The sequence below is a fragment of the Mustela lutreola genome, chromosome 15, assembly GCF_030435805.1.
Source record: "Mustela lutreola isolate mMusLut2 chromosome 15, mMusLut2.pri, whole genome shotgun sequence".
Lineage (NCBI taxonomy): Eukaryota > Metazoa > Chordata > Mammalia > Carnivora > Mustelidae > Mustela > Mustela lutreola.
The window spans coordinates 57907411-57934769 of NC_081304.1; the positions used below are offsets into that span (position 1 = coordinate 57907411).

The 27359-nt window shown below is 55.0% G+C and overlaps 1 protein-coding gene across 3 annotated transcripts in view; it reads left to right on the forward strand.

Moving 5' to 3' along the window:
- The window catches only part of PIK3R6 (phosphoinositide-3-kinase regulatory subunit 6), a 49581-nt gene extending 22222 nt beyond the window's left edge, over positions 1 to 27359 (forward strand). The window contains exons 3-20 of one of the 3 annotated variants that reach the window (XR_009347994.1): positions 1047 to 1130; positions 1550 to 1641; positions 2331 to 2399; positions 3223 to 3355; positions 3656 to 3725; positions 4735 to 4918; positions 7998 to 8163; positions 8826 to 8912; positions 9911 to 10334; positions 10663 to 10741; positions 11520 to 11642; positions 14280 to 14390; positions 17997 to 18084; positions 18354 to 18424; positions 18931 to 19021; positions 19623 to 19778; positions 19882 to 19952; positions 26048 to 26088. Coding sequence is in view for 2 of the 3 variants with exons in the window: in XM_059148844.1 (XP_059004827.1) it covers positions 1047 to 1130; positions 1550 to 1641; positions 2331 to 2399; positions 3223 to 3355; positions 3656 to 3725; positions 4735 to 4918; positions 7998 to 8163; positions 8826 to 8912; positions 9911 to 10334; positions 10663 to 10741; positions 11520 to 11642; positions 14280 to 14390; positions 17997 to 18084; positions 18354 to 18424; positions 18931 to 19021; positions 19837 to 19952; positions 26048 to 26160; positions 26714 to 26867 (2255 nt within the window). In the remaining variant the exon portion in view is untranslated. Of the gene's footprint in view, positions 1 to 1046; positions 1131 to 1549; positions 1642 to 2330; positions 2400 to 3222; positions 3356 to 3655; positions 3726 to 4734; positions 4919 to 7997; positions 8164 to 8825; positions 8913 to 9910; positions 10335 to 10662; positions 10742 to 11519; positions 11643 to 14279; positions 14391 to 17996; positions 18085 to 18353; positions 18425 to 18930; positions 19022 to 19622; positions 19779 to 19836; positions 19953 to 26047; positions 26161 to 26713 lie in introns of those variants that run through there. The other 2 variants (XM_059148844.1, XM_059148845.1) reach the window with 2 other exon arrangements.

The following is a 27359-nucleotide window of genomic DNA, read 5'->3' on the forward strand; positions in this document are numbered from 1 at the left end:
AAAGAGTTGAGTTGCTCGTGGAAATGCATTCGACACAGCTGTGGCCAAGAAAGGCTCAGCAGTGTGGTTGGGGAGCCCTGAGCCCAAGTCAGGTGCCTCAAGGATGCAAGTCTTGGAGGAGGAGTGTCACAGTGGCCAGAAGTGTGGCCCCGCACCAGGCGATGGGCTGCAGGTGCCCAGCCCCAAGCCCCCCCCCCGGCCAGCTAACCTCTTCCTGCAGTGGGAGATGGGCCAGGGGCCTCCCCACCACTCCCATGCTTCCCGGATGTCAGTGGCTCATTCTTGTACCACGCTCACGCTTTGGCATGCCATTGGACCACAGCTGAAGAAAGAACGATCTCGTGACACTGGTTCCAGTAGCAAAGGAGACTTCATTCAAGACAAACACACCACGGGACAGAGATGGGGCTCGACTCCAGATCACACAAAGACACCAGGGGAGTTACAAGCCCATGGACTGCAAGAGGGTGGGGCAGGTGGGAAATCAGTCCGAGGAGACTTGGGGCATCTAGATTTGGCTAACAGTGTTCTGCTCAAGCTGGGCCAGGCCAGCGGGATAGGGGAGGGATAGAACCGGGCCAGGGCTGGGATCTGGAGGGGAAGTTGGCTTAGCAAAGCCTGAGTTCAGTTTGATGAGGGGACAGTCTGTCCTTTCCTGTCCCATCCTTGATCTGACATGAAATTGACTTGAAATTTAGGAACACATATTTTTTTGAACAGATAAAGATAAGTGCCTAATTATTCAGGTTTTAGGACAGCATGAGTATCCCTAAAACAGCCCTGTGAGCCACCAGTGGAATACCCACGGTGCTTTGGGGAACGTGGGTTTTACAGAGAACAGGGAGGTGCTGATGGAAAGGCTTATTGGAGAGCTGTGTGCTGGCTGCCTGCTCTAAGTTGATCACTTTGGGGCACCTCTTGGGGCTTAAAGAAGGGGTGAAAGATGGTCTCAGGGAGAGCAGACATGGGGGCGAGGGTGAGGCCGGGGTCGCTGAGCTCCAAAGCTCCTGGCCCCAGTGCTCCCCCCACCCATCCCTGCTGCCCAGATGCGGAGCTGGACCTCCAGCGGAGCGTGCAAGCCGTTCTCCGGGAACTCAGCCCTCAGGCCCCAGCCCTGCAGAGCAACCAAGGTAAGAGCCAGCAGGCAGCCTCTGTCCCACTCCTTCTCAGCCACCTCCCCAGTTCCCCATGTGAGCAAAATTCCTCTTGACCTGCACGACCTCCAGACACGTGGCCCCAGGTGCTGAGGTCTAAACATTGCCAGCCCATAGGCCACGCGCACACTCTGGCCCACTCATGTCCCACATCCCTGCCTTTCCACCCCAAGAATGCACTGTCCTTGACAGGCAGTGGAGCAGAAATCCTCCACGTGTGACAAGCCCTCCCCACTATGTCACCAGAGCCAGGCACCCAGCTGAGGGGTCAGTTCTGTAGCCAGTCACAGTCACAGCATGGGGCTCCAAGGGCTCTGGTTCCAGCTCAGGGGGATCCCCTCTAAGAGCCCCCATGCCCCGCCTGCATGTGCTGGGGTCCCCTCTGTCCTGGCCAGGCATGTGGAGATGGTCCCTGCACAAGAAGGTCGAGAGAGATCCGGGGAAGAGTCCGGTGCTGGTCCGTATTCTGCTCAGAGAGCTGGAAAAGGTGGGTTCTTGGGCTTCGGAGAGGTGGGTGGGGGGTGGGGAGGAGGGAGAGAGGTCAAGCCAGGTGGGGCCTCAGTCCCATCACTGCTGCATCCACCCTCCCCCCAACTCTGGTCCTTTGTGAACCTCCTGCGTGATTTTCAGCAGCTCTGTCTCCCTCCTCTACTTCTTGAAGGGCAGACTTCCACGGTTTCACATGACTTAGCGTATTTCAGAAAGAAGTTCTGTACCATGGCCACACATGGAAAATCCCCACTTGTGGGAACAGGAAACGCGGATAAACATAAATGCATACCTATTAAAAATGTTTCAAAATTGTTCTTGTACCTCCCCAAAAGGATCCCCTCCCCCATGCTCTGTGTCATATCCATTTGGGAGATGCTGCTCTCAGGGCACCTCCACGGTCCGGGGACTGGCCTACTGCTCGGCACCAGCTCCTACCCTGAGTGGATGCCGCCCACCCCCCAGGCTCTCCCAGCCCTTTCCACCCCCATGCTCCCTCCCCACCCCACCCCTTCCTTGCTGGGGCAGGCCGTGCTCTTTTCCCTCCCCTTGGCGTGGTGGGATGCTTGCCTTCTACCCCATCTCCTGCCCACACCTACCCCCACCCAACCTGTGCCCTGCTAGGAGGTGGTGAGCCCCCCCTCGAGCCCCAGCCCAGTAAATGCCCCACGGTCTCCTGTTTTCTAGGCAGTAAGTGAAGACCTCCGGCATGTCATCATTCCCTTGCTGCATACTCTGCTGTACGTGCTCACTAAGGTGAGCTAGAGCGGAGGGTGGGGGCATCGTGGAACCCCATGAGCACCAGGGCCAGACACTGTCTTCTCCCTCAGAGGATGCCTGTCTCTGCGTGGGCGGGCCTAGAACTCTTGGACTGCCTGCCCTAAACTGGCTTCTCCACTCCAGCTGTGCCCTCGCCCTAATACACGGAGGGGTGTCCTGGGGCAGAAGTGGGGGAAGCAGGGGAGGTGGTGTGTAGAATGCATGAGAGCCTTGAATGTCAGAAGGAGGTCCTCGGGATTGCTCCTCTGTGCGCTGGGGGCCATCGCTGACCCCGCACAGAGGATAGACAAGCCGTGGAGAAATCGTCTTGAGAATGGGAACCAGGAGCTGTGTATAGTGCCGGGGGTGGGAGTGGGCAGCGAGGGGGATGAGGGGCGTGATGAGCAGTTCAGGGGCTGCTGGAATCCAGGGGCAGGATGGGGCTGGGCTCCAGCAGGGCAGGAGCCTAGGGTGTGGGTGGAGAAGGGGAGCCCCCAGGCACTGCGCTGTGAGCATCGTGCCCGCGGGACAGCCAAGCTTGGAGCCTGGAGCTCTGCAGGAATGAGGAAAAGGGCGCTGAGGGGGGTGGATTTGCTAGCAGAACAGGAGATGGGTTCCTGCCACAGTGAATTAGAGCAGGGTGTCGGGAGGTGTGTCACGGGTGCTGGGAGAAGACGCTGGGGATGTATGTTTGGGAGAGAGGTGTGAGCCCAGCTCTGGCTGTCAGACCCGTCCTTCCTCCTCTCCATCCCACGCTCCTGCCCCGTTCAGAGCCTTCTGTCCTAGGGCTCCAGGCACCTGACTCCTCCCTCCTACCCAGGCCACCGGCATCACAGAAGAGCTCTACCGGAGAACCTACAACTTTTGCACGAGGTTGCTAACCCTGCCCGCCCCCTACTGCACGGTAGCCTTGGATTGTGCCATAAGGCTGAAAACAGAGACTGCTGTCCCAGGTAAGAGCTGTCCCCAGTAAGCGCTGTTCCAGGTAAAATCTGTCCCAGGTAAAATCCATCTCAGGTAAGAGCTGTCCCAGGTAAGCGCTGTCCCAGGTAAAAGCTGTCTCAAGTAAGAGCTGTCTCAGGTAAAGGTTACCTCAGGAAAGCGCTGCCCCAGTTCAGACCCAGCAGTAGCGTGTCATGGTCTTGCTTTCTGTCTGAGGTCCCTGGAGCTCTGAAGTCCCAGCACCTCCTGTGGAAGTGAGGAAGGAGGGCCAGGGACCAGGGGCTTGCTGGCTGAGGTGGTCTGCTTTGCAGGGACGCTGTACCAAAGGCTGGTCATTGCCGAGCAGAACCTGACGAGTGAGCTGTACCCCTACCAGGAGAGGTGAGTGGCCCCAGGAAGGCTGTTACCTTCTGTGCCCTCTAGGTGTTGGGACTCCGTGACTGCTCACTGAGGGGGACTGGGAGGGGTGGGGACGAACCCCAGCAGAGCTTCCCGTCCATGCCATGTGTCCAGCCGGGGGGTGTATTGTCAAGGGTGTATGGGGCCTGGCTTCTCTGGGGACTCCCCAGAAGCAGGGTAGGTCTTTCTTCTTGGGCTGGCTTCTGAGCCATCCTGCTCCCATGCAGAAGGTGACATGGACACTGAGCCACTCTGGAGTTCTGTTGTCCCACCCCATCCTTGGCGGTGATGCAGCATCAACCAGCCAGGCAGCCAGAGACAGCCCTGGGGTATTTACAGCTCAGGCCACAAGCACACTGTGGAATCTGGGGCACTGGTCTGTGTGTGCCCGGCCCTTTATACAAGATTGAGCAAATGTCTGCTTGTCGTGTTGGAAAGAGGGGCTGATGGAGTGGGGGTGCCTTGCTTCCTGCCCTGCAGGTGCTACTACTGAACTAGCTCCGGAAGGGGCAGATTGGGGTGCAGGGAGCTGGAGGGACCCAGAGGAGCTGGTATCCAGGAAGGGGAGCAGGTGCAGGAGGCTAGTTTTTTGGGTATGATCAGGTGATGGGAGGAGATGGGGTGCACTCAGGGTCCAGAGTGCCTTTGGGCAGGAAGGATTTAGGGTCCCTCCTGGAGGGTGATGTCATCAGTGGGCCACGGAGCTAGGGGAGGGAGCAGCATTTCGGTTGGGGCTTACCTGGACATGAGACTAACCTAGCCCTCTCCCCCCTCACCACCCCAGCAGGGGGTAGCTGCTCCTGCCTGCTCTGATCTGCCCCAGTCCCCACCGCTCCCTGTTGCCATCCCCCCACCTCAACTTTCAAACTCCAGGCTCCTGTGTTTGGAGAAACAAAACACCTGGGGGCTGCGAGGCTCTGACGGTGCCCTTCCGGGGGCTCTCCTCCTGGGGGTTACCCTCACCGGCGCCCCCTGCCGTCTCTGCTCTCAGAGTGTTCCTCTTCGTGGATCCGGAGCTGGTATCTCCCTCCGTGTGCAGCGCCCTGCTGCTGGAGATCGAGGCGGCGCAGGTGCAGCAGACCCCAGAGGTCTGCATGCGGCATGTGGTCTCCCACGCCCTGCAGGCGGCGCTCGGGGACGCCTGCCACACCAGCACCCTGCAGAGCAAGCTGAAGGTAATGGCCCACACCGGCACTCCCACTCACCCTCCCGCTTCTCCTGTAAAAAGGGGGACACACTCACGGAATGTGATGGGGGGGGGGAATGCACGTAAGTCAGAAGAGGGAACAAAAATCCCGCAGGCCTGTCTGCCCAGACATACTAGCAGTGAACACTGCGGTCTGTTTCCTGAACCAAACTGGCAGCACTCATCCTCGTAGCTGCCGTGGAGTGAATGTCTGCTGTGTCCCGGGCACCGCGCTAAGCGCTTCATGGGTATCCCATCTTAACATTGTGAAATGGGTAGAAGGATCCAAACGGGCCCAGAGAGGTTGCTGACCTGCCCGTGGTCACACAGATACAAACGGGCTGAGTCAGGATTTGAACCCAGATCTCCGACATCAGACCTATGTTCTGCCACTTCCCAGCCCCGCTCCCCCACCGCTCCTTTTTAATAAAAGGAGCTCCCAAACTCTGTATATGGTTTTTATATACCTCATGGATGTGTGCGCTTACATAATGCCGATTTCCCCCATCCCACTGGAAATACACCGCATCAGAGTGTTTTCCCTGGAAAATATGTAGCCCTGATGGCTGCACCATCTTCTCACCTCTGAGCGCACTGCTAGTTATTTAACTTGCCCCCTGCTCCTGTCCGGGGCATTTCGTTCCTTTCTCACACTCACCCGCTTGCATCCTAATTTCTCTGCCTGACTCAGCCTGGGCGGCTATGCACAGCCAAGGCTCCAGTAGGTTAGAGGTGCTCCGGCCATGGGCTGTAGCAGGTACAGGACATCTTTGAGGGGGACGGTGCCACCTGGGGCCGTGTGTCCCGCACCGTGGGGTCAGGGGAACAGGAACCGGGTGTTGCTTTGCAAAGGCGGGTGTCAGGGATTTCCGGAGCAATGTGCGGATGAGGCCAAGCAAGGGGCCTAGAGACACAGCTTTGGGGGCGAGATCTCGCCAAATCAACAGTGGGACTGGAGAACAGCCCCATCTCCTCAGGGTCAGCGGTCCCTCTTGTCTTCAATCTCCTGAGCCCCAGAAGGAGTTTGCCCACAGCTGTTTCTGTAGGAATCAGAGTTGTCCTGAATTACCATGAGGGACCAGACCTTTTTCTTCCTTCCCCATCTGCTAGTTATTGGGAGTGGACTGTCCTCGGGAGCTGGGTGTGAGCTTGGAGGTGGCTTTCTTCAGTGGAGGCCAACTTTGGCAAGAGGTCAGCTCACCGTGGAGAGCTGTCATCACTCCCAGCAGCAGGACTCGGGTGTGTCTCAGTCCTGAAAGTGGGGGATCTGAGTAGTCACGTGCATTTATCACATCACACGGTGTCCTAGCCAGAGTCATTACAATGGCCCGTAAGACCCTCTGAGCAAGTGTCCTCGATTATATCCTCTGGCTGTCTTCCCTCAGCCCCCCCGCCACTGAAGGAGCTCGTCTCCTGGCTTAGAGGATGTGAGGTTCTAACAAGGACACAGGCAGGCCCACCTCCGTTCTGGGCTAGAGGTCTGCCAAGGAGGGTCGTGGCTTCCCGATTAAGGGAGAGCACGTCATTCTGACCAGCTGGGACTCCAATAAATGTTTGCAGAACAAACAAATAATGCAATTAGAGGAACATATGAATCCGAGTTGGAAAAACCCTCAGGGTCCCTTTCATCTTGGTGCTTAATTTATAAATACATTAAATATTTACTGAGCACTCACGACATGCCAGGCCGTGTTCCTTCTAGATGCTGGGATCCAGATAAAAATTCCTGTCCTCCAGGAGTTTATATTGTAGTGTATCTCTTTCTTTTTCTGTGTGTGTGATAATCAATAAAATGTACAGTATGATAAATAACAGCAAAAGGGGGAAATGTGCAAAGAAGGATGTGAAATTGGGAGGAGGGGCTGAAATTTTATATCGTGTGATCAGGGAAGTCTCCTTGTCAGGTGACTTTTGAGTCAAGTCCTAAAGGAAGTGAAGGAGCAAGCCATGTGGATATCGCAGAGAATGTGCAAGCATCGGGAACAGCAAGTGCAAAGGCCCTGGGGTGTAAGCATGTCTGGCGTGTTTGAGGAACAATAAGGAGACCTGTGTAGCCAAAGCAGAGTGGAAGAGAGGGAGAGTATAGAAGATGGAATCAGAGAGCAAATGAGCTGGTAGAACAGATGCCATGTATATTAAAGGAAGCAGGAAGCAGCCATGCTTGAGAACATGGAATGCACAGAGAGAGGCTTCCAAAACCTGGTTCCGTTAATTTCCATTAAGGAGAAGGGCTCAGCTTGGTGCTTTACCCCTAACTTCTTTAACACTAACTTCCCTCTTTTAAAGAGAGAAGGCAGCAGGGGTGCCTGGGCGGTGCAGTTGGTTAAGACCCAGCTCTTGGTTTGGTTAACGTCTGACCCTTGGTTTTAGCTCGAGTCACGAGCTCAGGGTTGTGAGATTGAACCCCACAATGCCCTGAAGTGAGCCCCTGGTGGGAGCCCCACGTCTGCTTACGGTTTTCACCCCCTCTCCCCAGTACTCATGCATGAGCTCTTGCTCTAAAATAAATAATGAATCTTTTAGAAGGAGAGAGAAAGAAGACAAGCTCCAAGCTCTAAAGCTTGGCAGGCCTCAGTACCTGGCTAGAATTTAATAATAGTGCCTTGTGATTGTTAATATTCATCTTAGTTATTGCAGGATATGCTCAGCCACTAGCCTTTTTATACAGATAGAGCAGCAACATAAATTGTCCCTCTGAAGTAATTTTGAACCAAAAAGAATGAGCTGATTGGAAGACAAATGGCAAGTAAATATCAGCACGGTATGTCAGGATAGCGCAGGAATGACAGAAGTCCAGGGAATAATCAGCAACTGTTTTCTTGAGCAACTACTCTGTAGTTGAAAATGTTCTAGGGGCCCTGGGTGCAGCTGTGACCAAAGGTCTGCCTTCCCGGAGTTTGCATACAGGACGGCGATCCCTGCCCCTCTGGGGTCCAGACTTTGCAGGGAGCCTCGGTGTGAGGGACAGGAGGGACCCGCAGGTGTAAGCAGCTTCAGGCAACTTCAGAGCTGGGGTGGGTGGGTGGGTGCTGGGCCGGGACCCAGGCTCTGGCGCCCCTCCCCGGCAGGCCTGCCCTCGCCGCGCCCTGGAGTGCTATTTCCACGCCGTGGTGGCCGCCGTGGAGCAGATGGCCAGCGAACCCAACCCGAGCCGGGAGGGACACCTGGAGAGGCTGGAGGAGATTTACGGCTGGCTGCTGGGGCCGGCGGCGGCCGCCAGGGGACGCTGCTGCGGTAAGCAGGCGGGGGCAGCGAGGGCCCGCAGGGGGGCGCCAGAGAGCAGCGGTGCACCTGCCAGCCCTCAGCGGGGCTGAGGCGGGTGGGAGCCTGGGGACTTGGAAGTTGGGGGCTGAGAACGTGGCCCAGCTGCTGTTCGGAGGCACCTGGCATATATTTGAATATTGCATGGATTAATCCTCAGAGTAAAATTCTGAGATAGAAATTACTGTGCCCCTCGTTTTACAGACCAGAAGCCTGAGTTAGAAAGAGGCTGAAAGATCTCGCCCAACATCACCCAGCTCTTAAGAATCAGACCCAGGCTGTGTTACAGAAACACAGCAGCAGGAAAGGCGTCCTGGCCAGGCTGTACTTCTGGCTTGGGGTTAGCAGGAGGGGACCCACCATGGGAGGAAAGGTCCCGAAAGACACTGAGCTGGTCTGTGAAAGGTCCTAACGGTCGAGCCAGGAAGTTTGGAGGAAGCGGGGGAGGGGCGCTCAAACAGCCTTGGGCAGGGAGGGGACAGGTGCGCTGTTGGGCCTTGGGTGAGCTGATGGGACAGAGAGGAAGCCTGGGCTGGACCATGTGGGAGAGACGGTCTCTGCACCCCCTCTGGGCCTTACAGGAGCTGGAGCGGGGAGGGCAGAGGGGAATGCCACAGCCCTCCTCCTGCTTTCAGGTGACCCCCTGCAGGACCCACAGCCAAGCATCCCTCTGCCCAGCCCCCATATCTCCTTCCACCTGTGGACCGACGAAGAGCAGCTCTGTGAGTCCTATGCCTCCCACCTGGCTGGCGGGGAGCTGGCTGGAAAGAGGGGTGTGTGTGTGTGTGTGTGTGTGCATGTGAAACTGTCTTCACAGGTCTGTGTCCACCTGTGACTGTGTGTACTGTGTCTGCATGTCTGTGTGTGTGTGTCCGCATTCTGTGTGTGTCCACGTGTGTGCTCCTTAGTGCCTGAGTTGTTCTGCATATGCGGAAGGACCCATTTTCTCCATGTCAGAATAGCTCAGTGCATTAGCTGCTGGCCTCCTGGGATTAGGAATTGCTGCAGGCCATGCTGACCCCAACAATGAATGTCCCTAAGAAGGGACACAATGACAGTGACACAAAAGAAGTTACCGTTCCGCAGCTGGAGGCCCTTCCAAAGAGACCCGCCTGCCTGACACTTCTGTCCACACTGGTGTTCCCATGCAGCTGTCCCCAGCCCTTCTCCATCCAGGCAGGGCGGTGGGGGCACAAGGGTGTGGATCATGCCAGGAAGTCCTGAGCTAATGAACTGGGTCCGAGTCCTGGCACTTCCTTTCATGTGCTGGGTCACGCTAGGCTGACTCAGTTTTCTCATGGATAGTAAAATGGAAGTAGGTTAGAAAAGCCTAGAAGTCTTTCCTGGAGCAGGTACGGCCTGTTCTCTATGTCCCAGGGGCAGCTACAGACCGGGGGAGGATGGGAGGAAGCCAGGGAGTGGATATGATAAAGAAGATCCCAGGGTCCGCTAAATGGGAGTTACTGAGTGAAGATGACTTCTTTACTGCAGGACTTCTCAGAGCCTTTAACATGTTTACTAATGGAACTCAACTACAGGTGGCAGGAATATTCAGGGTTCTCCATCTTTGTTGGCCACAGAACCTTTGTTCCTTCATGGGGCTTCTATTGGGCTGAATGGTGTTTGAGAAACCTGGAACCACAGGCCTTCCTGGGGTGAGGCCCTGCCAGCCTCCCGTAACTTCTCTGCCCTGACGGTCCCCATGTTCTCTGCATCCTAGGGAAGGAGCTGGTCCTCTTCCTGCGCCCGCGATCCCAGTTGCGCCTCAGTGCCGACTTGGAGGCCTTGGATCTGCAGGGCCTCTGGCCAGACCGGGAGCTGGCCCGGGCGTCCATGCTGTCCACTGACAGTGGCATTGAGCGGGACCTGCCCATGGGTGCTGATGAGCTGCCTGTCCCCGGCAGCCCTGAGATGGAGCGTGCTGGGCTGCAGCGCAAAGGAGGCATCAAGAAGCGGGTGTGGCCCGCCGACATCTTGATGCCTGCATGCTGGGACGGGCCCCAGGGACTACACCGCAGGACAGGCCTGCCCAGCGGAGATGGGGGGATGCTGCCGGGGGTCTCCCGGCTTCACACGGCCAGGGTGCTGGTCCTGGGGGACGACAGGATGCTGGGACGCCTGGCCCAGGCCTACCACAGCCTCAGGTAGGGCCCTGTGGCGGGGGGCTGGTGGGGGGACAGCTGGGGACAGGGTGGGAGGGCCTGGCCAGGATGCAGCAAGGGTGCGGTCAGACTCCAGCACCACACTCACTGGCTCGGCTCTTTGCCATGAGCTCTGTAATCCTTGCCACTGCCCCCCGCCCCTGAGATAGACATTACTGTATGTATTCTATAGCTGAGAACACCGGCTCAGGGAGATTGGGTGCTCACCCCCCCCCCCCGACCGTCTAGACTAACGATCAGAACCAGGACGTGGAATTATCTAAAGCCACAGCACCTGCCCTTACCCCTGTGCTCTGCTGCCCCTTGCCAGGAAACGGGAGACCCAGAAGTTCTGCCTGACCCCCAGACTCAGCCTGCAGCTCTACTACATCCCTGTGCTGGCGCCTGAGGTGGCAGGGCAGGGCAGGGCGGGGCAGGGGAGGGAGGATGTGGGGGAGGACCGAGGGGCTGTCCACAGCAGGAGTCTGGCTTAGGGGCCAAGCAACCACATCCCTGACTCCAGGGGCTAGGACCGTCCTTCCTTAGGATGCGGGGCCAGGAGTGCCCTTCCAGGGCAGCTCTATGTCCCAGGATCCCCAGACCCGGGCCCTGGAGGCTGAATGTGCCCTCCTGGGGGCAGCCTGCCCATTGCTGAATTTTGTTTGGCTTTTCTAATGGAATTCATTGGAAGCGTCTGTTCAAACAGGGACCATCTCTCTCTCTCTCTCTCACATACACACACACACACACACACACACACACACACACACACACATACACATATGCAGGCACACACACAGCACACTTCCTGGGGTCACATAAAAGGAAATTTCAGGCAGTGGGAGCCCCCTGATTTATTGGGGGGTAGGGGACAAGCTTACCCTTGCATCTTTGCATTTCTGCTGTCCCACTCTGTTTGCTTTTTGGGGAGCATTAAATTCAAAGCAGTCCTTGTCTCTCCACTTCCAAGGCTCATGGTCATTTTTCAGTGTCCTTGGCAAGTGACCCTCCATCCAGGGTATCCCAGCTTCACGGGAGAGTAAAACCCAATCGTCTTCACATGGCAGAGAAACTGAGAGAGAACCAAGAGGTTCAGTGATTGGCCAGTTTGTCTAGGGGACCCTCTGGCTGGGAAGAAAGTGCCAGGAGACCATGCCTGATGGGTCTGCCCTGTCCCCCTGTCCCCAGGAGCCGGCGACAAGCAGACATTCGGAGCTCCAAGAGCTGGCGGCATTCCTGGGCCGCGCAGACCCGTGGTACCAGAACACAGTCAACACACTCTGCCCGGCCATCCACAAGCTGGCAGAAATGGTAGGGGAGACGTGAGGGTAGGGGGGAGGTGGGAGGGGCCCGTTTTCAGATACCACCCTTGGCTCTCGGCCTCAAGAGTCAGCCCTGGGGTCCCCTAGGGTGGGATGAGGCTGGAAGGGAGCACAAGGGAGGAGCCCCAACCAGCTCATGCTGGAGCTCTTAGCAGGCACCTGCTTGGGGGTGGGGGGACACTGGGGAAAATATGCAGCAGAACATTCTCCCATAAGTGTATAGGCCGATTTGTCCCTTCTCTTCTGAGGTTCGTGGGACGGTTTTTCTGTGATTGTAAGAGCCCCTGCTTCCTGAGAGCTCCCACGGGCTCGACACTCAGCAGCCCTACCAAGTACAGGCACTCTTACGGGTGGGTGCTAACGTTGCCATGTCCCCATTGTACAGATCAAGCTTCCGGGGTGCAAAGAAATTAGGTAACTTTGTCCGAAGTGGTAAGATGAGAGGTAGAGTCCTGCTTGGAACCAGAGCGTATCCTCTTGGCCACAAAACCAGGCTGTACCCTCAGCCTTCCTGGGCGGGGCGGTAGGGAGGGAGCTCCCATCTTTTACTGACTTGAAAAGGCCTTCATCTATTAGGAGAATCTTTTTTATATCTTTCCAGTAAACTCTACCTCCATGTGGGGCTCAAACTTGCCACCCTGAGATTAAGAATCTTTTAGTTCCACTGACCGAGCCAGCCGGGCAGGTACCCCTCCTATTAAGAGACTTTTAACCTTTTTGGGGTTGCAGACATTTTCTTCTACTTTGTTTACTTGCTTGTCAAGTTCGTCAGTAGCGGTTTTTGACTTACAGAAGTTCGATATTTCTATGCAGTTACACACAGGACTTTATTCTTTGTGATACCGGAGTCCTGCTTCGAGAGGTCTTCTCCACAGACTGAATTATATCCAAGATTAAATTAATATTCACTGATCATTTCCCGGAACTTTTCAGGTCTCGGTTTTTCCATTTAAATAACCTGCCTGCGATCGATTTCAGGGTTGAGTATGAGGCATGCAAATTGCTTTTTTCCAAATGCTCAGCCAGTTGTCCTAAAGCTATTTATTGCATGAGCCATCTTGCCCCGTCAGTCTGAAATGCCAGTTTTATCATCTACTAAGTTTTTAACAGATGCTTGAGTTTATTCTGGGACACTTACTCTTTCTTGTCAATCTATTCATTTCCGGCCACGTTAGCATTTTTTCATTTAATAGCTGGCAGGGCAAGCTTATCCCCTTACTCTTCTTCTTGGAAACCTTTCAGACTGTGTTTGTTTCTGTTTGTTTCCAGATAAATATTAGAAATGTGGTGGGGTTTTTTTCTTTTAATCCCCCCTCAGGATTTCGATTGGAATTTGGAGGGGAGTCAGCCTCTTTTAGGATGCTATGCACCTTGATTTTAGGTACCTAATTTCTGACTTGACAGTCTACTTGAGTGGGGTGCTTTCTAGTACCTTCTCGTGGAGGTGTGGGGGGAGGCCTCCTTCTTGAGTTACCGCTTACCCAAAAAATGTCTTTGTGTATGCACAGGCGACTGTTTAGCTGGGTATTGAAATACTTTTTCCTCAAAACTTGGAGGCTGTTAGAGGAGGAGGATCTTACTTGTGCTCTCTCCTTTTTTAAAAAAAAAAAGATTTTATTTATTTGACAGAGCACAAGTAGGCAGAGAGGCAGGCAGTGTCTCCGCTGAGCAGAGAGCCCGATGCGGGGCTCAATCCCAGGACCCTGAGATCATGAGCTGAGCTGAAGGCAGAGGCTTTAACCCACTGAGCCACCCAGGTGCCCCTTACTTATGCTCTTTTGCCAGTAGTTTTTATTTTCATGCTGGGATATACGTGGGATTTGGGGCCCTCCCTGCTCTCCTTGCCCTCAGAGTTAACGATTTGTACAGCCCCAATGGTTTCCTCCCAAAGCGGTTTCCATGTGAAGAGATGGGAAACAGTGTAGATGAGGACAGCCTTGTTGGAGTACATTCTCTGTTCCTCCGTGTGGCCTTTCTGAAGGGAGCAGTGTTTCTATAGACCAGACGGGAGATTCTGGTCTATAGAGAGTTATAGGATCAGATAGGGGTTGGATGAGATAAACTCTAGCTGCTTTCCAGTTCTGGTACTATGTAAGCATTCTGTTTATCTAAAAGGAAAAAAAAAATATCTGATGGTTCTGCTTTATATCCATAGGAGGAAGGTGTGTAGGACATGACACTAGTGTTTTTTTTTCTAATAACCCACACGTTTAAATTAATCTGTTGATATATGGAGATACCCGAAGAGCTGAAGGAGACAGCAGATCCCCTCACTTCTCAAGGCCCAGGTTGTTTGGCCAGTGGGTGGCTGGAACCCAGCCCAGACTCGGTGATCGTTGGCTGTAATCTCAGGCATCTTGTCTACCCCAAACACCCCACTCAGTGCCTTCGACCTAGAGGCACCCCAAGTGTCTTTGTGCAAGTGGAATGAATTGAGGATGGACTTGCCTGGATTAGGAGTGGAAATCAGGGGGAAGGAAAGGGCTGGAGTGTGTTTGAGTGCCCAGCTGGATTGGTGCCCAACAGAGGGCACGTGGGACCATTAGAGTTTCTCTGTTACCAGAATAGCAGCCTCCACAACTGCATGGAGCCCCCACAACTGAAGACCTTCTCTGCCCCCTCACAGCCTCCTTCCCTGGACACATCCCGGACTGTGGACCCCTTCATCCTGGATGTCATCACCTACTATGTTCGCATGGGCACCCTGCCCATCTACTTCCAGATCTACACTGTCAAGGTCAGTATTCCCCACCCTGGGACTCCATGGGTAGTGCACCAGCAGGACCCTGGGATGCCACCCCCCTTAACACCCTGGCTCTGGGGAAACACAGGGTACCAGGGCACGAATCACAGATTCCCTGGTCTTGGTTGTTAACTGTAGCTTCCCAATCTCTGAATGCATCAGATAATTCCCAGCCTCAAAGACCTCCAGCGCAAGCAGAAGAACTTGCTCTCGAGGAGGGATGCCTTAGGCCTTGACCCTGTGGTGGACTGGGGACAGGCAACTGAGAAAGTGATTACCAGGAATTGCTTTACCTCAGAAATCCTAGATGCTCACTTTCCAGTCTCTGATCACAGATTCTCGTCCTGGCAAGACCCTCTCATCTTCTCCCCCAGGACCTGCCTCCTTAGCCTGCAAGGTTTCTGTTCTTTTCCCTGCTAAATGTGTGGCCCAGTGACAGGGCCTGAGAGGGAGAGCTGGAGGATCTGACTCTTCCCAGACTTTGTCTCAACCTTATCTCCCACCTTGTCTTCAAGCTCCCAGGCTCAAATGGCAGCAGAGAAGTTGAAATTTAAAACCCTCTCTGGTTCCCAAGGCTTTCTAGCTCTTGTAGGCTGATCCAGCCAGAAAGGAGCCCTCTTGGAAGAGCAGTGTTTCTGCCCTCTGTGCCAAGTTCGACCAGCGTCTGCTGACAGTTGTCGCTTTCTTAGTGTCCCTCCCTGACACACCCCTGCATCTCCACTCCCTGATGCTTCCGCCTCCATAGACACGGGGTCTGAGCACGGGGCTCCAGCAGGCAGGCCTCCCAGTCCCCACGGGGTGGAAGGATGCTCACTGCCCTCCACTCCTCCTGGCACCTGTTTTGTGTCAGGGAAGACTCGCAGTTGCAAGACATATAAAAACCGGCGTTGGGAGAAGAGATGTATCAGCTCACCTCGCCGGCAAGGGCAGAGTTGACCAGCTTTGGCAAAGCTGGGTCTGGGGTTTTCAGGGATGATGGGTACCGCACCTGTCTCCTTTCGTCTCCCTTCCTGGCGATGACCCATAGTCATCCTGGGCCAGCATTTTTTTCAAACTCAGCAACCCCAGTGGGGAGAGGGTACCCCTTTTCCAGTGGGATCAAGGCTAGTGCCTATCTGTATGCCTGTCACTGTGACCCAGGAGATGAGTCACATGTCCATCCATCCTGAAGCCAGCGCTGTCAGGCTAGATGGCCTGACCACCATCTCCGTATTTTCTGTCTCACTCTGTCCTCCAACCAGGCATTCTGGCTCTTATGACACTGTTCTTGCCAGTGAGCTCCAGGTGCCAGGCCCGAAGGACACTCTCCTGTCCTCTCTTTTGGGCCCTTTTCTGCATTTGGCACCATGGGCCATGATACTTTTTTCCTTTACTGTACAATTACATTTGTGATATCCGTGTGTGCATCACAATTGCAAGATGAAGGCACACACCTCCCCCCTCATGAAGCCTGCCCCTCACCTGACTTCTGGAACCTTCTCTCCTGCTTCTCCTCTTCTGCAACCTTCAGGGAGACTTCCTTACCTAGCAGCCCCTTCATTCTGTCTTTGCTTTCCATACACGCCCTGATGCTCCTGCCTCCATGGCTTTGCCCACACCATGCCCAACCCTGGACTGCCCTTCTCGACCCCACCTCGTCCCCCGACCGCGTCCTCACCAGCCCTCACCTCTGCTCCTCTTGCCCCCCAAGCGGGCTCAGGTGCTTCTCCTGTGTCCACAGCACTGTGGGGACAGCCCTTGCTTTTCCCTACGGATCTGTCACATGCCTGCTCTGTGCATTGATCCCCACCGAAACTGTGCGTCCCTGGAGAGATGGGTCCGCATTTTGTGTGAATCTCATTTTTAAAGGTTTTATCTTTAAATAATCTCTGCACCCAGCATGGGGCTTGAACCCACAACCTTGAGATCGAGAGCTGTACACTCTACCCAGCGAGCCAGCCAGGGGCCCCTTGAATCTGAGTGTTCAGTCTCCTACCACTAACACAGTAAATGGTGTATGTGTGGGCGTGAGTGTGTGTGTGCGTGCAAGTGTGTGAGGATGGTGGATCTGTGTGGCAATGGTGGGCCAGCGGGGGGGCCGAATGTGGGGTCAGAGGCCCAGTGGGCTGGCAGAGAGTCCACAGCCTTGCTGGTCCCTCCACTTGCTAGCTCTGTGGTCATGGGCACCTCAACTCTTCTAAAATTCATTCTGTCCGCCTATCAAGGAGGCACGCTGAATTTCACCAGCCTTAGGGGTGTTGTGAGGCTTCAAATATGGTAAAGCGTGGTGGGGAGGGGCAGGGCAAGGAGGAGGGCACATGGAGGATTCCAGAGCAGCGGCTGAGATGTTGAAAGACAGCCCAGCTTGGCCACCTGTGACGTCGGGCCAGTCAGCGCACATGTCCGAGCCTCAGTGTCCGGGGTCCTAAAAGGGGGTCAATGAGACCTACCCCCCAGGGCTGCTGGGGGTTAAAGGAGGTCACATAGGTCAAGGGCCTTTCTCAGGGTGTCCAGTGCAGAGTAAGGTCGCAAGAAAAGGGACTCTTGAGACCCCTCCCCCACCAGATGTTGGTCCCTTGTGTCCTGTTCACCCAAAGACCCGTCCTGCGTTCCCCCCGCAAACGTCTGTGGCAGAGCTGATGTCCACAGGCACGGGTCCTGGGCTTCTGCTGGGGCCCCCCTGCTAGTGCAAGCCCAATGTCTGTTTCCACAAGTCCCCACTCCCATGTTCTTGGGGAGGCCCTGCACCGCCCCGTTCCGTCCCCTGGAGGTTTCTGGGGGCCGCCTTTGCCATTCTTGTCTCCTTCTGGATTCTCCTTCCCTCGGCATCCCACGGTGGGTCTTTCCCCTCTTTTTGACCTCAATGAGGGATGTAGGCCCTTTCTTGGGTTTCCAAAAGACAATACAACACAAAGTGGAACGAATGGAAGAAACCTCTCACAGCGCAGGTAAAAGGAGTAGACATCTCGGCACCACAAAGGAAAGGTTAGGCCACCATCCACGGTCAACGCCTTTAGCCGGAGGCCCCAGGAGCACACCTGCCCCCCTCACGGATCTGGGTTTATGGGCGCGGGCAGCCACGGGCAGAGGCCGCTAGAACGAATTTAATTGTGTGGCTTGGGGCTCGAGTTAGGTGATTTGGTGGAGGTGCCCCCAAAGCGGGATTGTGCCCCAGCACCCCCTCCCATGGCCACTCTTCCCCACTGCGCTACCCAGCTCCCCTCAGAGGCCCCCCTTCTCCAGATTTCTGCCCCCCACTGCCCGTAGTGGTTCAGCTCCCTCTAGCCCTTCCTTCCCAGCCTGCCTTGCAATGCAAGTCAGGAATGTGGTTCTCCTCTCTGGCCCTCACCAGACACAGCCCCACCCCGCGTGGAATTCCGTGCCCCCCTCCCCCTACCCATTAGATGGTAGTGGGTACAGGGGGTTTTGAGACCAGCTTCTTCCCCGATTTATCAAATCGTTACGTGGCTGGAGACATGTGGACCACAGGTGCAGGAAGTCACTGAATGTGGCTCAGAATCTGGCATTAGTAGGATGGTGGGAGACCCAGGCCCTGGGGGAGCAGCTCATGGCAAAGCTGGCCTCCTCACAACCTCCTCCTGCCCCCCTACTTCCCTCCAGATCTTCAGGGACCTGAGCCAAGGCCCCACAGAGGACATTTTCCTCACTGAGCTGAAGGTGGATGTCCAAGACTCCAGACTCCTCAAAGGTGAGCATCCGTCCCCTACCTCCCACGGGGGTGGCCTCAGCTCTCCGTCAAGCCCATTTCCAGAAAGTCCTCCCTCCTCTCACCTCCACTGAATACCGGATGCCCTTGGCTCAGCCAAGCCTGCCTGGATGGTGCTTCCTTCCATGCAGGGGGAGAGGCTGTCAAGATTCAGGAGCACAGCTTGCCCCCAGTGAGGTGGACAGCGGGGCGGGAGGGGCAGGAGGGGCAGGAACCCCCCCACCCTCAGCCTCTTCTCCCCTGTCCCTCAGATGGCTTTTCCCCCAGGAGGAAGGGCGCGGCTGATGGCCCGGGGGCCGAGCTGTCCATCTGCTACCAGAAGGTGCGTGGCCGTGGGCGTGCTCAGAGGAAGGGGGGCAGGAGGAGGGTACAGCAGGGTGGAAGCAGGTGTTGGACGTGCAAATGGGAGCAGACAGAGCTGGAAGAACTTTCAGCCCCTTTTATTAAAGCTTCCCCCAGGCTTCTCCCAGCCTTTGGAGAGTTTTGCAGAGACAGGCAGATTACGGTCGGCCTCGCATGCAGTCCAGGAGGCCATCTGATTTCAGGAACGGGGCTGTCCCATCGCTCAAAAATCCCTTCCTCCCTGGCCAACCAGACACTTGAACTGATAACAGCAGAGACATACTCCCTTGGGTCTGGGAGGCTGAATGTGCTGCCCGGGGCCAAGAGTGCTCTAAGCCTTTCTCTGCCAGCCCCTTGTTGGCCATGAGTGACACAGACAAGAATCTCAGTCAGGGCCGGGGCGGGAAGCAGGACTGTCGACACAAGGATGCCCAGGGCTAGGGCTCTTCTGAGGACCCCGTCTGTTTCTGCCTCCCCCCTCCCCAGGCCCTGCTCAGCCACCGCGCCCAAGTGGTCACCGGGTCCCTGCGGGCCACTGGGCTGGTCCTGAAGGCCCTTCCAACCAGTGACACTGATGGTGAGAAGCGGGGACAGCAGAGAGAGGCAGAGAAGGCACGACAAGCGGGGTGGACGGGGGAGGAGACAATGACAGTTGAGTGACAGTAGACGGGGAGAGCCAGGAGAGTCGGGCTTCCCACCTGTTCCTGAGATCCTAGAGTGAGGTTGAGTCGCTCCTGGTGCTGGGCCCAGGGCCGGCCAGCAAGTACCTGGGCGAGGCTTGGGACCACCATCAGGCTTGTCAGCAGCGGGGAACATACCGTTGCCCTGGTCTCTGGCTACACCCTGTAGCCTGATGAGACACCCACTGGAGGGTGGAGAGAGGCAGGTGCATTTACCCACCTTCCTCTGCTCCGGGCCCCAGATCTAGCTGTGCTGGGTCTGGAGATGTTGTATTGCAAATGTCGTTCCACGGAACAGGAACTCTCCAGTTCACAGAAGGCACCGCTGGTCCCCAGTTATCTAATTCTGGCCAATGACCTGATTAGCTCTGATTAGAGCTATACAGTGATGAATCAGAGAGTCAGTCTAATTACCTAACTACCTAAATCTAAAATGGGACAATAAAAGATTCCAATTTAGGTGCATATCATAAATTAACTTATGAGCTCTCTCGTTAGGTCCCTGGTGTTCTGGAACGACGAAAAGTTTCGTCAGGTGGATTGACATCACCAAACACCTTCATTGGAGGCCAGACCAGGTTCAAAGCCAACACCTCAACTCTTTGAGTCCTAGGAGTTAGGCGTCATTGGTGTTAGCAGCTTTTTAATGGAGAGGTAACGAAGCCAGAAAAATGACCCCCGTCAAGGTCACATCCCACCTCATTCTTCCCAGGTTCGGGCCCCCCCCATGCCCCACATTCTGCTGCTCCCATCACAGACCACACGTGCCTGAATGTCAGCGTGACGGAGGTGGTCAAGTCCTCCAACTTGGCGGGCAGGTCCTTCTCTGTAAGTATGGGGTCCATTGAGGTACTCAGGGACGGTGGCTGGGAGCCTGGGGTGTTCTGAGAAGGGGAAATCACTTCTGAGCCTTGGCTGTCGAAGCCCATCTTCCTATCAGAAAGAATCTGCCTTTCCCCAACCTGAGAAGTCCTGAGCATGAGTAAGGCAGGTTAGGGTCTTGCTTTCCAGCTGCTGGGCCTCCAAGGACCTAGAACATGCCTGAAAAATAGAAACTCCAGGCACGTTCTGACTGCCCCCACACGACCAGCATTCAGACTCCTGTGCAACAAACCTCGGACCACATCGATCCAGTTCCAGCCTTGTTGCCCTTGGCCCTTATTGATACTTTCTGATTGCGATTCCCTTACTGGTACAGACCTAGGACCTGCCCATATGCTCTGTATCTGTTGGCCTCTCTGGACTTCACTTCCCTACTCGGTTGGGCTGCGACTCCCACGATCACACCTGTTCCAGACTCCCACTCCTCCCACGACACCAACTACCAGGGAGACACTTGGGATCAAGCTACCTACTCAGTCTGTATGCTCTGAGTGCTTCTAGAATAAATCCCACATCCACAGAGCAAACACCTGGAGGAGGTCCCACCTCAGAGGGACCCTTCGCATGGCTCGAGCCTCTCGCATCTCTTCTGGGCTCTTGTTCAATACGTTGGTCCCTTTTCTCCAGCGTGGACCCTATCTGCCACTCCTCCCTCGTAACCTGGAAATGTGCTCAGGTCTTTTCCCTCCTGGAAGGAAAATCTCTACCATGACCCGCTTTATCTCTCTAGCGACTAGTGTACTCCTTCCCTTCCCTTTAACCTATAAACAAAAGTTTAGTGATAACACGGGAAGTGCAAAACAAAACACAAGTAAAACCACTTGAGTCCCTTTTTCTGGAGAAGACGCGTTACTATTCCAAGAGCAAACATCCAGCCTCCTTTTGTATATCTGTGCATGATGGATAGCTACAGACATATGGATGCTTCCTTCCTTGTAGGTCTCCTCAGCTGGGAGCTCCTGCCTGTTGGGGTTTTATCTGTGGGAAACCAGGGTCGAAAACTTGACCTTCTAGAGAAATTCTGCTTCTGGGCTATTATCAGCCCAGGACCATATTTTGAGTGAATTTCTAGCTCAGAAATTCCCAGATCATGCAGACAGTGAACATGGATAGCCCAGACCCATCAAAGGGTAGACTGTGGCTTGGAATTCCCAGGGGAGACTCGTCCTCCTCACCCCATAACACAGGTGCTGGTTTTCTTTCGATGAGAGCATAGACTTTAAGAGTCGTTGAAGGGGGTCTCAGTTTCCAGTCCCTTGGGCCTGTCCCCGGGTCCCCTTGACTGTTGAAACCCAAGCCCTTTGATTCCAGTCATCACCAAATGCCCCTGGGACAACCAGAGCATCTGACCCACGTGACCTCAACTTGAGGACTTACAGGGCTTTTTCTTCACTGCCTCATATAGGATTGATTTTTCAATAGCCTGCAATACCTAAGGAGGACATGTGTGTTTTCTGTCTACAGAATACAAAGTAAGGTACTTAATTATTAGGTGAAACACATCATATTACTCTAATCTGCAGCGTAGAAATGTTGGTCTACGTCATCTTTCCAAAATAAAGCTTTGTCCATATTCCCAGTATGGCTTCGATTTTATCAGTTTGATCTCAGTTGGTTCGAGTTGTTCTAGTTTCTGACACTGCTGCTGGGATTAGGATGCCTTCTTCTGCCTAGTCTTTGTAGAAGACTGTTCCTTTCTCTCCCTTTCTAGAAGTTTCTGACGTTTCACCTCATAGAAGGTTCTGGAATAGCCTTGGTGGAATCTTTCTCATTCATTATCATAGATTTTTAAAGGATATCATCAGTCTGGAGACTCCCATCTTTTGTTTCTAACATGTTTTCTAGTGTTTTAAAAATTATTTCCTTCCTTTTTCCTCTTTTTCTCAAAGTTCTATATAATGGATACAGTGGAGACATAATGGATACAATTCATTTTGACTTTTTGGCCCCTTTCCCTGAACTCTTTCCTAAATGGGTTCCTTAAATAGCTCATTAAATAGCTATTGTTCTCAACTTCAGCCCATGGCTCACTTCTCTCATTTCCTGGACTCCAGAACCCACATACGTGGTTTGAGTCCGATGCGTTCAGGACACCCAAATCTCTATCCCCTGGACAGTCGCCCCCCTGAGTTTCTGACTCTGCGTTCAACTCCGCATGAACCAGACGCCCTACAACACCCCAAACTCAAGACCTGCAAAACCAAAGCCCGGCGACGGCCTGGGTTCAGAGCTCGGCTCTGCCATTTACCAGCTGTGTGACTTCAGGCAAGTTAATCAACCTGCCTGTGCCTCAGTCTTACCACCTATAAATGGGGATGATAGTAATAGCTCTGACTTTACCCAGTTGTTGTGCGGAGCAAAACGAAGGGCCGTGCAAAGCTCTCAGAAGAGTGCGTGCCAAGTATGTGCTAAAAGTATGTGCTAACAATGATCTTTAATTCATCTCCCCTCTTCACCCACCCCCGGCCGCCCACCACTGTGGCTGACCTCTCCATGGTACCGTCAGTACCCAGTCACCTCTGCCAGAGTTCTGGGAGTCTCCTCAGAGACCTCCTCTTCCTCCCTTCCCTGTGTCCTGCTGGTTTTCTATCTCAGCACTTCTCGAACCTTCCCCTTCCCCACCATTCCCCTCCTGAGCCACCTAGGTTGTCAAACCGCCCTTTTGCCCAGGACTGAGGACTGCTTCCTGGGGTGTGCGACATTCTGCGCTAAAGCCTGGACAGTCCCAGGCAAATCAGGACAGGTTGGTCACCCTAAGTCCAGACCTACACCGTCCCCTTTTCCTGGACACACACCACGGCCTCCTAGCTGTTCCCCTGATGTCACTGAAGTGCCCCTTAGGTCCCCCCCACCACATCTCTGCCGAGTGCTCTTTCTAAAATAAAACTCGGATGTACCTGTCTGTGCTTAAAACCCCTCTTGTCACTTCCCAGGGCAGAGAAACTTCATTGTGGCATGGCGTTGCTTCTCTTCCGCTACGTCCACAACCCCAGCCAGCATCTGCAGGCCCTTTACCCCTAGCATGTGGAAGTGTTCTAGAAGACACACGTCCGTGCCTTTGCTCAGGTGTTGTACGTGGCCTCAAACACGGTCCCAACTTCCTCTTCCCCACCTTCTTATCGTAGCTCCTTCAAATTGCAACTCGGGTGTTGTCTCCCCCAAGAGGCCCTCCTAGATGCTCTCTCCCCTTCCCTCCACACCCAGCCCCACCCCCCACCGCACTGTTGGGTAAGCCAGGGCTAGAGCCCTGGGGACCCAGCCAGGGGAGCAGGCGAAACACCATTAATTGGCATGGTCCCCGTACGGCAATGGACTGCGAGTGCCTTGGACCCGGCCCTCGTCCTCCTGGTCCTCCCCATTCTCCCCAGCACTCAGAACACTCAGGGCCACAGCTGGTGCTCCCAGATGTTTGCTGAAGCCTCTAGCCTGTCCCCGCCCCCACCCCCTCCAGAACTTAAACCCTGACCCAAGTGCTTCTGAGACAGCCCATCCGCTGCAGGGGATTGGCTGGAGCTGAAACCTGCCTTCCTCCTGCACAGCCTCAGACTCCAAGGTGGAACGCTTTACCCTCCTGCACTTCCTCTTTGCAGGTCAGTTCCCTGCGACAGTTTCTGTTTCGAATGACCTCTCTAAACAATCTAAACTTCTCGCCCCATCGAGTTCCCTTTGACCCTGCACCGCCTTCCTGGGGGAAATTCCAGGAGCCCTTCTTCGCTCTTGGATCCCAGGCCGGATCTGCACCGATGGGTGGATGATGAACGCCCAGCGGCAGGGGAGGCTCCTGGCGAGCTAGAGCGAAGGGCATTCTCTGCTAGGAGACCGGCAGGGCAAGGGCGCTCACTGTGGCTGGCTTGCTGAGTCTAAGAGGCAGCGACGATATTGGCCGGACTGTGATGTTGGTGTAGGAAAATAGCGGGAGATGAGGCAGGAATGGTAGGATTGGAGCTCTGGGGGCCTGGGAGGCGGGCCCACACCATTCACCAGTAGGCCCACTATTCACCAGTAGTGAACTGGGAGCTGAGATGGAGACCCCTTGCACATTTGGCTGGCCTGGATTTTCCGACTGACCTCCAGGGCTGCATCTATAGAGAAATCTGAGTCCTGGGGTCCCCCATGGGCCAAAGCCAGGCAGGTCTGCATGTGTCCAAGCAGGCCGGCCACAAAGGGGAAACAAAGGCATCTGTCCACACGGCACACAGGTGGAAGGAGGCCCATGGACTCCCTCTGGCTACCTGGAGGGCTGGGTCATGGGAGCCCAGATCCTACTGGGAGTCACCTAGAGCGGCCTGACTCAGAGAAGGAGCACTGTTTTGGGAGTCTGGGAGCTGCGTCCCACACCTACTACTGAAAGCTTTAGAAGATGACAGTCAGTCCCTCCAGACCCTAAGTCTTGTCCCTGTGGGAACCCAGAGTGTCCCTCACCAGTGGGGCTCAGTTCAGGTGGAGTACCCCAAGCTATCATAATGCATCTGGCTTCCCCATCCCCCAGCCCGCACAGGACCCCGGCCTCCCTGCAGTCCCTCCAGGTACTTCTGGAAGGTCTTGGACGACATCCCCGGGCTCACAGTCATCCAGCTGGCAGTCTGGTCAGTGTCCACTAGGTTCCACTGCCCGCTGCAGGGCCGCAGCTGCCCCACCATAGCTGAGGGCCCCAAAGCTGCCGTTGGTCCTGATAAACAGCAGGGGAGGAGTCCTCTCTCCCTTTGTGTCACCTTCTGTCTCGCAAGGCTTGGGTCTTTCTGCCTTTGCTCCCCACCCGACCTGTTCCAACTCATAAACGAGTCTTTAGATAGAGTGATGGCAGGAGGGGGCTTGGGCTAGGAGAACAGTGAAAGAATCCACAGCATGGTCCCCATCCTCTTTGACAACTAAAGCCACTACTCATGCGTGGCTCCTTGCACAACTATAGTTAAGAAGAAGGAGAGTAACAACAGGCCAACAAATACAGGGCTTACCATGTCCTGGCCACTTGGTGTATTCTCTCCCCTTTAATGTTCACAAAATAATCCTACAACGTAATTGCTATTACTACCGTGTTTTTGTTTTTGTTTTTGTTTTTGTTTTTCTCAATAGGTGGGAAATAAAAGCACTGAGATTAAGAAATATGCCCAAAGTCACACAGCCAATAAGTGGCAGAGTTGAGACTGAAACCCAGGCAGGCTGTCTGTAAGGCATCTGGGTGGCTCAGTCGGTTAAGCATCCGACTCTTGATTTCAGCTCCCGTCGTGATCTCAGGGTGGTGGGATTGAAACCCCCACATCAGGCTCTGCACTCAGCGGCAGAGGGTGGGGGTCTGCCTGAGATTCTCTCCCTCTGCCCCTCCCCCTGTTCTCTCTCTCTCAAATAAATAAATCTTTCTTTAAAAAAAAAAAAAGAAAGGAAGAAAAGTCCTTGCCTGGGCTCCACTCCAGAGCCCTTAAATCAGGATCTCTAACTTTATATTTTGGAAAGGTGATTCTTAGGAGGAGACAGGGTTTGAGAATTCTTGAACAAGAATGAACGCTAAAGGCTCAGACTGTTGTGGGAATGAGCCACCTAGAACTGCTGTCTGCATGTCGGGGGGCGAAAGGCCCCCTGAATGCCCCACCTGTGTCTGTTTCCTAGATGATTCCATGATACAGGGAGCTATAGGTCTGGTCTGCGTCATGAGGGCAGGTGGCCGCTTCCCAGGAAAATAATTTTGTGTGTAATCCCACTGTGAGAACGGTGGTCAGGACTCAGAGAACCCCCCAAATCCTGCCCCCAACACTGAACATGTAACACATGTGCCTGGGATTTGGGGGCGCAGGGGCCCCTGGATAACCTGGCAAGCACCGGCCCCAGCATTCCTGGTGGTTTGAGGTCTAGGACAACAGATTGGGAGAAGAATTGCTGGAATGAGAGACCCAAGGTCCAAGGGGGAGCCCAGGGGCTCCAGGTCACTTGCAGGAAGAGAGCTGGGGACCCGGTGGGCTGGACTGTGGAAATACACTGAGAGAGCAGGAGGAGTTGGCAAGGCTGGCTGTCGCGAAGGTGACACTCACATGAGCTCTTGGTTGTAGACGGTGACAAACACCTTCCGGACAGCCACCATCCAGATCCAGAGCCAGGACCAGAGGCTCCTGACGCTGCTGCTGGACAAAGACGGTCGGCGAACGTACAGGGATGTGGTCAGGTGAGGTCGGGCCTCGCCCCTACTCTGTGTCCCATGGAGCCAGCCCCTACCACCCCTTGCCTCTAGCCCAGGACGCAAGCAGACCTTGGGGCGGGGCAGGTGTGGTCCACCTGGTGGTGTGGACTGAGGCCACTGCCCCATGGCTTCCTGGAAGTCCAGGGAGAAAAGCAAATGAACGGGGCAGCCGATGATATTAATGTTCTGGAGATTTCCTCGATGAATGTTAGCTGCAATAGGTTTAACCCCCTGCATGGGTGCTGACCCCCTCACACAGGCTGACCTTCTGTGGCATCTGTGCCCCAGTTAATGCAACCCTTAGTGGTCCCCCCCACTGGGGTGCAGTATTTGGGTAAGACGGGGTGCACACAGGGGCCCACGCAGGCACACTTACTCTCCCGGTGTGTACTCCTGGCCTGGGTGCTCTTTATCTCCCCTTTCTCTCTCTGCAAGGCCTCCTCCCGTCTACCTTGTAATGGAGGAGCTGTCTTCACTGTGCCCCAGCACATCTGACCCCAGAGGTGGGTCTCCTGAGCTTGCCTCTCTCCACCCGCAGAATCGAGGTTGCTCCCTGCCCAGAGCCGTGTTCTGGGACTCACAAGTCCAGGGCATCGTGGCTTGGTTCACACCAGCCGGAGGCAGAAGGGACCAGAGCCAAGCCCAAGCCCCTTCTGATGCCCATCAACACGTTCTCTGGCATCGTCCAGTGAGCCTGAAAGGGCGGCAGAAGGGCTGAGTCCAAGAGCCCCAGACCAAGAAGAAGGATACACTACCCCATCAGCCTCCAAACACTCACACCAGCAGCCGGGATGAGGCCTGGCTGCGCTGGGTGGCTTCTGGCTGTGCCCGTGGAGCTCAGGGAGCTTGGCCCACACCCAGGCCCGAGGACAGCTCCAGCAAAGCTGCGCACATGCAAGCAAGACCCAGCTCCGTGCACAAATGTCCACATGCCTTCGTCTATTTTTAGCCCCACCCCTCCCACTCAATCTCCCCCGTCACCCCTGAAAACCCAAGTGAGAGCTGCTGCATTGTCCAGGGCCCTGTGGCCTGGGGGGAAGTGGGAAGCAGGGCAAAGGCACCTCCTCTCTCCTGAGTCTGCCCCTTTCCATCCCTCCAGCCACCATCCACGCATGCATGGGAAGGCAGGTGTCCCTCCTGGAGGAGAGGAAATGTCAGATTCAATAAAGGCACACTAAAGCGAT